The 10,916-nt window shown below is 50.0% G+C and overlaps 1 protein-coding gene across 1 annotated transcript; it reads right to left on the bottom strand.

Moving 5' to 3' along the window:
• Positions 1–8,473: 8,473 nt before the first annotated feature.
• Positions 8,474–10,003, bottom strand: Gsx2 (GS homeobox 2). Its single transcript, XM_048364807.1, has 2 exons — positions 9,439–10,003; positions 8,474–8,814 (listed from the first exon to the last, which is right to left on the bottom strand). Exons 1-2 carry the CDS (start codon positions 10,001–10,003, stop codon positions 8,474–8,476), a joined length of 906 nt encoding a protein of 301 aa, XP_048220764.1.
• Positions 10,004–10,916: the final 913 nt, after the last annotated feature.

Genomic DNA, 10,916 nt, shown 5'->3' with positions numbered 1-10,916 from the left:
ACACGGACACACACACACACACACACACACACACACACACACACACACACAAAAACTTTTGCCACACTATTAATATATTCCTGTTTCCTCCCACTTTCCCAATGGGCTACCAGCTGCAGAACTCCTGAATAGAAAGCTTAATTGTGCTTTGTCATGCAGAGTACCTCGATTTTCTATAGAAGGTTACAAAGGGCCATTTGAAGTGTTTCTTTCTCGCCTAATAGTGTACCATTTGCATAGGGCACCTCTGCGCCTGCCAGACCCAGGTAGCTGCGCTGAAACTCTGGGGGCCCCTGGGTAATAAAAGTCGGCTGCTTCCCAAAGGGCACCCTACCCGCCTCTCGCCTTGCACTCGCTTTTGGACTGCCCCCCCCTCTATTCCTTGGGGTCACCAACAACCCAACAACTGAGCAGCTGATATGGAGGCCTCGAAGCCTGAGGCCATCAAGGCTTGTGTAGCAGCGGCCCTGCCCTGACCTCGCAGGGGCCTGGGGCCGTCGAGGCCCGGGAGCTTAGATCTGCTCTAGATGGAGCCTTCAGAGTTCAAGTGGTGAAGTTTGCCACCTGCTACCTACAGGGCTAGAGACCAGGCAGTTATCTGGGCAAGACGTCCACCCACTAACTTCTTACCTATGGCCCAAGTGAGATGTGGAAGGAACTGGAAGCTGGTTGCCATGTGGGTAGCACCACGCTACTGCTCGTTTCTCCTGCTTGATTGGCAGGGCTGCCAATTCAGAAGATCTTTTCTTGTTACTTGTTTTGACAGTTCAAATCCAGGTCTGCGTGACATATAAAGCTAATAAAATTCTAATTTCATTGTTAATCTTATTTCATTGCAGTATAGGTTTTTTACCCTCACACCTGCATGGCAGGGTGTAATTCCATTAATAAAAAAAATCAACATATTCATTGCATGTCTTTTTCCTGATGATATATTGTGAGCAGTGCCAGTTGAAAAAGAGCCATTTATTCCCACCGTGAAAGAGCCTGCATGGGGCGGGAGCTTCACCTGCCCCTCAGTCAATTAGGAATGTATCGAAAAGTCTAGCAGAAAACGAGTTAAATTAACCGTTCGCTAATTTCCTTGTGTCCCTCCTACATAATCCCTCCTTTTCAGCTTGCCCCAGAAATTACCACATGTTGCCAGGTTCAAATAGTGCCTAATGAAACAGTGACTAAACTTCTCCTTCGGCACCACCGACCGGCCTTCAAAGCCTGCGCCGGCTCTGACTCAGTCCCAATATCTTTAAATCGAATAGAAAACACAACAAAAGTTGTTTTTTTTTTTAAGGAAGAAAGTAACTTTACTTGACGGAAACAAAGTCTAAGTTGGCAATAGCTGTCAATTCAGCGGGGGACATGCATTGCGGTCACCAGCTAGCCGTCTCCGAGGCTGCCAGGGGGTTCCAAAATGATTGGAACCCCAAGTGGGCGGGCGAGAGCATCGCCCTCTCCCAGCCAGGAGAGGGGACGCTAGTGGTGGCAAGGCCGGGGTAGATTAGGTGTGTTTGTTAAGAGGTGGGGGGGAAACCACAAAGGAAAGAGAGGAGGAGGAGCAGTGGGAGGGGGAGAGAAGGGCGGGGCAGAAAGATTGGAAATCAAGACGACAGGTTGCGTTGCGGCGAAGCAAGCAGAGATGTTGCAAAGAAAGCAGATGTACCCAGGTTAAAGCCACAGGTCTGGCTTAAGCAACTTCCCTGCCCTGGGTCCACGGCGGCAGCGCGGCGGTTTAGAAGCCTTGAGATGCAACCCCCCTAATAATTAATAGAGGTCATTAATTAATTAGGAAGGAAAAGCAGGGGAGGTGGCTTGCTGCTGCTTGACCCCAAACAATTTAAATTAGGCTTTGTGGAGGTGGTCCCCTAAAGTATGCTCTCCCTCCTCCTTCCTATTCTTTTTTTTTCTTTCAAGTTCTCAAAAATTTCCATTCGAATTCACAGCAGTCCCAGCCCGGCGGAGCTGTGCCCGAGTGCGCTCGCAGCCCCAAACCAAGGCCAAGCTGGCTGCAGCTCCGCAAAGCCGGCTGCTGCCCATGGCGGCGGGGAACTCTTTCCCAGCCTGGCGAACTCCACCTGCCTTTTTTTTTCCCTCTGCACCTGCTGTGGGTCCTTTCTCCCTGAACTTCAGAAATCAAGCTGATGCCTAAGAATTAGCATCGCTACAGTGCTCACTGGCTAAATATTGCTGAATCTCTCTCCTTCCCTCCTTCCTTCTTCCTTCCCTTCTCTCTTCCCCTACTCATCTCTCTTCTCTCTCCCCTGCCTTCCTTTCTCCCCTCTGTCTTTCCTTCTTCCCCTCCTCCTCCTCCTCCTTTGTCTCCACCTTCTCTTCTCCTTCCTTCTCCTCCTCCTCTTCCTCCTCCCCTCTCTCTGTCTCTCTCATCAGAAACTTGAGTCTCTTATTTTAATGAAATGGTGCTGCTAATACAAAGTCATCAAAGCACTCTGGTTCTTGTCTTAAAGTGACAGCTCGCTTTATGGGGCTATTTTAAATACTCCCCCTGCTTTTCAATGTCCCTCTATCCATCTTTGTCTACTCTTCATAAAAGAGGACAATATAAAGCCCAGCCTGGCGAGCTCTCCACACTCAAGCCTGGGCAGTGCCAACCTCCGCCTTTAAGCAGATTGAAATTGTCACTGCTTCATTAATCTGAAACTAGTTACTTGCCAAAGCACACAGCACACACTTCCGATCTGTGGGGATTCACTCAGAGGAGCCCCTGGGGCTTTCCTGGGTTCAGGATTTGAAAAGCTCAACAAAGATACAACAGGGTTCAGGACAGCATAGGGCTCAGCTGGAAGAAAAGCAATGCCCAGTAGAGGAGGGCAGGCATTGACATCAGTATATTAAGAGTGCACAAAACCCTATTTTCAGAAACAATGGGACACCCATAATTTCAGAGGATGCACTTGAGCCTAAGGAGTGTGGCTCTGAGAACACACCAGAGTCTCTGTCTCCACATGGAGGGCTATCGGTGACTGTGGGCTGGCTCTCAAGGCTTCAGATTGCCCTTCTCCACACAAAAGAAACTTGCACCCAAATTTCTTTGGAAGCTCAAGTGTTGTGGTTGGGTTTGTGTGTTTGCTACTAGTTTATTTTATTGTGCCAGTAATGCGACTTGAACTCAGGGACCCAGCACTGTCCTTTTAGCCTTTTCTGCTTAAGACTAGTACTACTGCTTGGGCCCACAGCTCCAATGACAACTTTGTAGTGGTTAATTGAAAATAAGGGTTCCATGGGTTTTCCTGATTGGGCTGTCTTCCAATTGTGATCTTCAGATCACAGTCTCTTGAATAGCTAGGAGTACAAGGCATGAGTCACCAATGCCCAGCAGGTTTTATTCTTTAAATCTAATTTCTGATTCAACGCTCCTTCTAAGAGATCTCTTTTAGTTCTTCATCTTCTTTGTCCCTGCTGTGTTGACCCAAGCCTGTTTCCTGCTCTAAGTGTCAGGATCTTGGTTGCAAGAGCCTTGCATCTTCTGGAATTTCTTATCTTCAGGAGTCAAACTGTCTTCCCCCCTCACATTTCTACCATTAACAAAAGACAATAGACTTTTCTATCTTTCATATTTCCAGCTGGGTTAGAATAGCAAGGGTTTTTTTTTCTTCAAAAAAAAAATCTGTTCTATTTCACTTAGGGAAGAGCCACCATAGCACTTTTTTTTTCTAAAAAGAGAAACTCAAATTTCAGTAATGTGAGCCTAAAGATTTATAAAATAGATTTATATTAAATTATGTTAATAGAAGCCTAGTAAATGCAGCAATTAATTGCATGGAAAAAATGTTCCCTTTTTAAAAGGTCTGTCACCTTAACAGGTACATTCAAAGATTCCTTGTGAATAATGAAAATAGGAACAATTGCTTTGATGCACTGAGCTGCATTCATCGTCTAGGACAGCTTTCGGCTGTGTTTGGAGAAGATGGGAGGAGCTCCTTTTAAAAGAGTGATTGCTCCTTTAAACTCACTTTCCTTTAGCAGATGAGTTCAATTGGAAGTGTCATTCTCCTCATTAGCCCCTGAAGGCTGGACTGGAGCTACTGCAACTCTGCTTCATTCCAAAATGTTCAACTGGTTTCTCCAGGTCCCAACCCAACTCAGCATATTCTCGCCCCCATCAAGGAAATCTCACACAGACTGTACACAGAGTGAACGGGACCTGCAAGAAAAGTACAACTGGGAAGCAAAAGTGGGGAAGTGCCTCAGTGAAAACTATTCTTTCTCCACCCATATGTCTACCACCAGTGGTCGAGCACTCACCCCTTCACACAAACATACACACACACACATACACACACACACAGAGAAATGATAATAATACAAACGTGTATGATGCATGAAGTCACTACATTTATATATTCACACAGAATCTGTTCAGTACTTCATTAGAGGCAACTGCACTCAGTCAGAGGGGTCCAAGCAAACTCCATAACCTAATCAGATATAATTAGAACTGGAAGAGGAATGGGGGAGGGAGAGAAACTAAAAAACATAATCGCCCCAAGTTTTTTTTTTTCTTTCTGAGGATCCATGGATATTTTGGGGGATAGAGGAGTTGGGAGGAAACTGAACTACAATGACCACTTCAAGCCAATTCAGAATAAGACCTGCAGAAGGCAGAGGTCTATTGGGACCAGTGTCATTACCTGGGTTCATTGACATCCCAAGAATGAGGTCCCTTCTGTCTTTGGTATGGTTTACAATTGAGAAGACTTGTCTGGGGCCACTGTCTAGGTCAGGCCATTGGCCTTGGGCCAGTGCTGGTCATTGAGTAGGAGGGTGAAGGGGAAAGGTCTCTGCTTCTTCTCTGATCTCTGAATGTCTGGGCTGGGCCATGGCATGGGAGGTGAGAGGTCACCCTTGCTACTCTCATTCTTCCACCCCTACCCCACCCCCACTGATCTCTGTCCTGTTGTTAAAGACACACTGATGGCCCTGCTATTTATCTCTTTCTCTTAGTGAATAACTAGGCTTATTTTAGTTTTATGTGTAAAAAAAAAAAAAGATGGTACTTCAGTTTAAACTGCCTCATGCTAGTATGGTGCTCTACCACTTGTGCCATGCCTACAACTCAGCTTTTTACTGATTATTTTAGAAGTGGAACCTAGCAATGTTTTGTTTGCTTAGGCTGACCTCAAACCTTGATCCTTCAGATCTCAGTCTCCTGAGTAGTTAAAAATTACAGACCCAAACACTGATTTTTAAGTTCTTACATTTATCTTTTCCTATTATGTGTTTAGTGGTTGCTAAGCGGTCATGTTTTGGATGACAGACATTTTCTTTTTATATAGAGATATTGAACTTGGGACTTCCCAGGACTTTTCCAGGATAGCCCAGACATCTTTTCTTTCTTTTCATTCTTTTTTTGGGGGGAGAGGGGTACTCCATCTCCAAACCTGATGCTTTTGCTCATTGGCTAGCACTTTACCAACTGAGCCACGCCTCCAACCCCAAGGCCAAGACATCTTAGACCTCTTTTTTCTTCTCTAATATACCCAACAATACTTCACTTAGAATGTCTGATGTTAAGATTACTTAGCAGAGCATTTGTGTGTGAGGGTTAGCTTGTATATTCCTAACCCATTACAATATTGTAGGTAGGCCTTTAAAATCAGACTGATTCTCAGAGTCTTATTCTCACTTGAAAACTTTGAAAAGTCAATCATTTTTTGTTTTGTTTTGTTTTTGGAGGGAGAGATTGGAAATTATATACAGTCTATCTTACTGGAGTAGGAAAACTCATGCTTCATTCCAAGAGTGATTTTTTTTTAAAGATACACTCTGTATCCAACGTTAGAGAATAAATACATCGTTCCCATTCTCTAGATGGTTTTCATGAAGAGCGAATCAAGAGGGCTGAGGGTTAAAGCCGCATCAGAGAAAGTCTACGCACGACAAATGCAGGGCTCCAGACTCTGAGCGCTGGACCTGGGATCTCGAGGCCCAACAAGGCCCAGAGTCCAGACTGATCATGGACTTGAGGGAGGGCAGAGGGGGTGAACTGGCCTGGGTGTGCATGAGAAGACAGCATCCAGATGCCCTGAGAAGGCTTCGCTCTGGTGGGCTGGAGGGCAGAGAGAGGCTGCTCTTTGTCCTCCTAGTTATTTCCAGCGAAGGAATTATTCTCTTTTTAAACGCCTGCTCTGAGCCCCTAAGAAAGGCCCTTGCTCCCACTGTGTGCAGGCGCGCGCGCAGAGGCCCGTTTCTTGGGAAGAAGGGCCTCTGTCCTAACGATTGCTCCTTAGGAAAAGCAGCGAACCTGCACCTCCTCCCTTTGGCAGCCGGCTGGGCGAGGGACCAAGCTCTGAGTTTGGAAGACCTAAGGACCGAGATCCAGGCCTGAACATCCTGTCCCCCTCCCCCAAACCCCACTGGGCAGTGGTCGGAATGAATCCACCTCCTGGGACCCCTGAGCAGACCCGCCGCTCCAGACTTGGCAGATCACCGCATTCGCTCTGCACTCCTCCAGAGTGCCTGAAAGCACTCTGTAAACTGTGTGCCCCTTCAAGTCCTGTCAAGTGTGTGTCTGTGGAGGAAAGGGGTGTCAGGGAAAATGCAGTCACATTCTGCCTCCCTTCTTATTCACAAAGGCCCGGAGTTCTTAGAGTCCAAGCAGGTGCTGATGAGGTTTCAGTTGGGACTGGCCTAAAGTACACCAGACCAACAAAAAATGTGCTCGGCTAGGCGAGCTGTGAACAATCCCTGTGGCGGGAACCTATTAGTGGGACTCAGACCTCCTAATTCCCACCTTCTCTCCCGGAGATGCAGGCCCAGAATGCACCCAGGCAAAGCCAGGTGGCCCAGCTGACGGAAAGGCTACTGCAGGAATGAACTCTTGTTCATTCGATGGTGAAGCCAGGTTAAAGTTAGGCCATGAAAAAAATCCAACAACCATAAACAAAACGGCCTAAGAGTCTAAAGGCATTTTTTGAATTATTCTGGAAATGTGAGATTGTCCGGTTTCTAAAAATTAAACTTTTTTCTTTATTGTCAATGAGTGATACAGAGGGGTTACAGGGGTTACAGATTCATAAGGCAGTGAGTAGTACATTTCTCCCTCTACTTGTTACCTCCTCCCTCATTTCCCCCCTCCCCTTCTCCCTCTCCCTCCCACCTAAGAGTTGTGCAGTTGATTTACACCAAATGGTTTTGTAAGTATTGCTTTTGGAATGGTTTGTCTTTTTGTCCTTTGTCTCTCAATTTTGATATTCCCTTCCCCTTCCCCAGTTCTAATACCGGTATAAACAGTATCCAGGGTATTCGGATGAGATATAGTGGTAGCAGGGGTAATTGTCCGGTATTTAGACAATCTGTCCCTGGCTTTTTTTTCTTCTTCTTCAAGCATTGAGGAGAATGGCTAACTTTGACAAGTCACTAGAAACATTATAAAGTTTCTAGTCTCTTGTTAATGTCATTTGGTGAGTTTCTGAGTATTTGCTTCCTACCTGTCTGATGGATGGTTGCACTTCCAAAAACTATCCTGGTTATACAAATTCCTTTGCATAACTCAGGTTTTAGTACTGGTGGGGATTAGGAAAAAGAAAGGAGGTCAGATGCCATAGAAAAGAAGTACAGGGTAAGGAGTTTTTCACCTTTCTTTATTAAATAAAATGTTTGCCTGCCATTGTAAGAGGAAAATTGGGGGGGGGGCAGCAATGATGAGTAATGATGAGTGACTTTAGGGTGTAAAGGTGTTTTTTCAAAAGTTTCTGTCATATAGAAAACTTATAATAATTCCTCCAATTCCCTTAAACAAGAGACCTACTACCAGTTTTCAGATAACATTTTCTACTGTCCATAGGATTTTGGTAACACCCCCCCCCCCGCCCCCATCCATGGCTCTTTCAATAGCGTAAGGGGAGGAGATGAAAACTGAGGACAGCAAACACCACACATGTAAAACCCTGGTCTTGTTTTATTTATTTAAATAAATATAAATATAAATCTTATATAAAACTATTCACATACAAAGGGTCTTCCAGCGACTTCGATTTTAAGCTCTCCCCCAGGCAATTTTTCAGTCAGCAATTTCGACAGGGTTTACTTTTCTAAATTATTTGCCACTTCATTAAGTTTATATTACCAAAGAAACACAAAGTAATGAAGAAACCCGGTGTTCTTTTCAAGTTCTGAACAACAGGGATGGAGAAATGGCCAGCGCTTTCAAAAGTCCCCTTACAATGTTAAACTTAAATCAATCCTGGTTTTTTTTTTCTTCTGTTAGATGATGAATGAGTTGAATTCTAAGTTATTTACATTAAAAAAAATCTATAATTCTGAGTGGATCCGCAAATAAACAGGTCATGAAGGAGATGCAAAGGGTCAGGCCCAGCTCTCAGCTACCCGGGATTTCGGTGCTAGTTCTTTGGAACCAGGGCCGGTGGGTGAGAATTTAGCCCCTGGGTACCCCCGTGTTGGCGTTGAAGAAGGGGGTGGTGCCCGAAGCAGGTGGAGTGAGAGGGTGCCCCACCTCTCATAAGGGCGAAATCTCCTTGTCATCGTTGGCAGAGGCTGGCGACAAGGAGTCCTCGTCTTCGGAGCGCGCGTAGTGCGCTTGGCCGCCGACGCACTTGCAGCCCGCGTGGCTGTTCCTCTGGGTGCCCTTGCCCTCCTTCTTGTGCTTCACCCGGCGATTCTGAAACCAGATTTTCACCTGCTTCTCCGACAGATTCAGGTAGGTAGCGATCTCGATCCTCCGCAGCCGTGACAGGTACATATTGGAGGAGAATTCCCGCTCCAGCTCCAGGAGCTGCGTGCTGGTGAATGCCGTTCGCATCCTCTTGCCATTCGTTACCTGGCTTGCGTCCGAGCCTCCTGCAGACCGGCCAAGAGAGGGCAGAGAGATAAGGCTCGCGAAGAGCGCCCCACCCCTTATGTCACCCCTAAGAACACCTGTCAAGGACCCAGGCCAACCAACACGTGCAATCTTCCCCCTCCCCAATTTCACTGTACAGTTTCTCTGGAAGGAGACACGACACGCCCAAAGCAAGTTAAGGCCTTTGATGCGTGGGGCCTCAAAAGTTAGAGCATTGAAGGAGTACTTTGGGCTCTGAACTCTCCTTGAGCAGAGAGGAGAGTTTGTGCAGCCTTAGCCAAAAGCCCCGAAATGCTTCCACCGTGGGGTTGCCGCACTTGGGTTCAAACACACGCCCTGGAAACTCGGCCGCGAGGTCGCCAGAGCCCCGGTACTGCCCTACGATTCGTGCACCTGCACACCGAGGGGCACCCGGCTGTGGGGAGAGGTTGGCAAGCTAACTTCCACCTCGGCGGCACCTCTGGGGACCATTCTCCATCGACGGGGACAGCACCACCCCCTCCCCAGCCCGCCCCCCAACCCCCGCCCCCCCCCCCCCGGCTCCCACGTCCTCCACGGAAGGCAGAAAGTTTGCTCCGAGGCGCGAAAGGCGCGGCGCTTGGGTCCCCGAGTCCCCGCCCTACCCATGGCGAGGCAGTGGAATCTCCGCGGGTCCGCCACGTTGTAGGTAGTGGCTGCGCAGACAGGTGCGTGGTGCTGCGGGTGCCCCAGGGCAGCCGCCGCCGCCGCCGCCGCCGCCGCCGCCGCTGCCGCCGAGCCCGGCTGCTGGGGCGGGTGGTGGTGATGGTGCTGGGGCGGGTGGTGGTGATGGTGCGCGTGGCTCACCCGCGGGCAAAACTGTGCGTCCCCAGGCCCCGCAGAGAACTGGCTCTTGAGCAGAGGCAAGGCCCCGGGGCCTCCTGCTGCCCCTCCGCCCCCGACCCCGGGCCCCCCGGCTCCCGCGCCCCCGCCACTAGCGCCCGCGGGCGCGCGCGCGGAGTGCAGGTGCGAAGTGACGCAGAGCGGGCACACGCAGAAAGCGCCGCTTTTGCGGGACGGGCAGCCGGGCCCAGACACCGACATCACCAACGGGGACGGCATGCCGAGGGGGATGAAGAAATCCGGCCCGGGATGCGGTTCCGGAAGCGAGGGTGCGGGCCTGGAAGAGTCCTTGATGATGAGCGAGTCGACATAGAAGGAGCGCGACATGCCGGACGGGACGGGCGGCGGCGCCCCCTCCCCTCCCGGCTTCTCCGCTCTGCCCCCGGAGCCGCGCGGGCGCGGGCGGCCAAGCTCTCGGGGACGGAGAGGTGTCGACGTCTGGGACACGAACAAAGGGGTCCCTGGAGAGGGCTGGTCCTCGCGTCCCCCTCCCGGCGCCCGGGCTCCCGGATTTTATAGCCCCCACCCGGCACGTGATGGTGCGGATAGCGCTCGGCTCCCGCTCCTGCGCCGCTCCCCACCCTCGGGATAGGCTGCCGGAGTCACAACAGAAGCGCCGCGGAGGGGCGGGCGCGCGGCGGGGAAGATGGGGGGGGGGGACTTTGCAAAGTGTTGGTTTTGTTAATTTCTCAGGGAGACCGGCCTCCTCCTCCTCCCCGTTCTCCACGCCCCCCTCCCACCCCAGCGCTGCATTTCCTAGCCGCTCCCTTTGGCCCGCCTGGCACTCCCAGCCCAGCTCGGCCCGACAGCCCGCGGTGGAGGAGCGCGCCAGGTAGGGCCGGCGGGCCGCGGCCTTCTTAATGGAGTCCCCGAGGCCGCGCACCGCGCGCCGGCCCAGGGGCTCTGGCTCCACTTTGGAACGGGGTGTGGGAGCGGAGGACTGCCACAGCGTTCTAGTCCAGGGTCACGGGGGAGGGAGGGCTGCTCCCCACCTTTTGAACTTGGTCAAGGTCACTTGGGTGTTCATTCACGACGGATCCGTTCCTAAATTCCCACCTAAAAAGCCGCCAAGCGTTCTGTTCGGATGTTTCTGAGATCTAAATGCCCGAGTACTTGGGTTCCTGCTAGGGCCACTTGGGTCCACGACTCTTCCTAGTACACAGTTTCTGATCGGTAGCCATCCCCATGTGCCGAGAGAGGCCTTAAAGAGTCACCCTTTTCTTTCTCCGTGCTGCTTTTC

The sequence above is a fragment of the Perognathus longimembris genome, chromosome 16 (assembly GCF_023159225.1).
Source record: "Perognathus longimembris pacificus isolate PPM17 chromosome 16, ASM2315922v1, whole genome shotgun sequence".
NCBI lineage: Eukaryota > Metazoa > Chordata > Mammalia > Rodentia > Heteromyidae > Perognathus > Perognathus longimembris.
This window is presented reverse-complemented; position numbering and strand designations above follow the sequence as displayed.

Bases quoted from the DNA above. Each gene is read 5' to 3' on its own strand.
- Gsx2 (XM_048364807.1), bottom strand. From the start codon at position 10,003: ATGTCGCGCTCCTTCTATGTCGACTCGCTCATCATCAAGGACTCTTCC. The intron at 8,815-9,438 runs GTAGGGCGGGGA...GCCGGTCTGCAG, and splicing joins ATTCCACTGCCTCGCCATGG to GAGGCTCGGACGCAAGCCAG.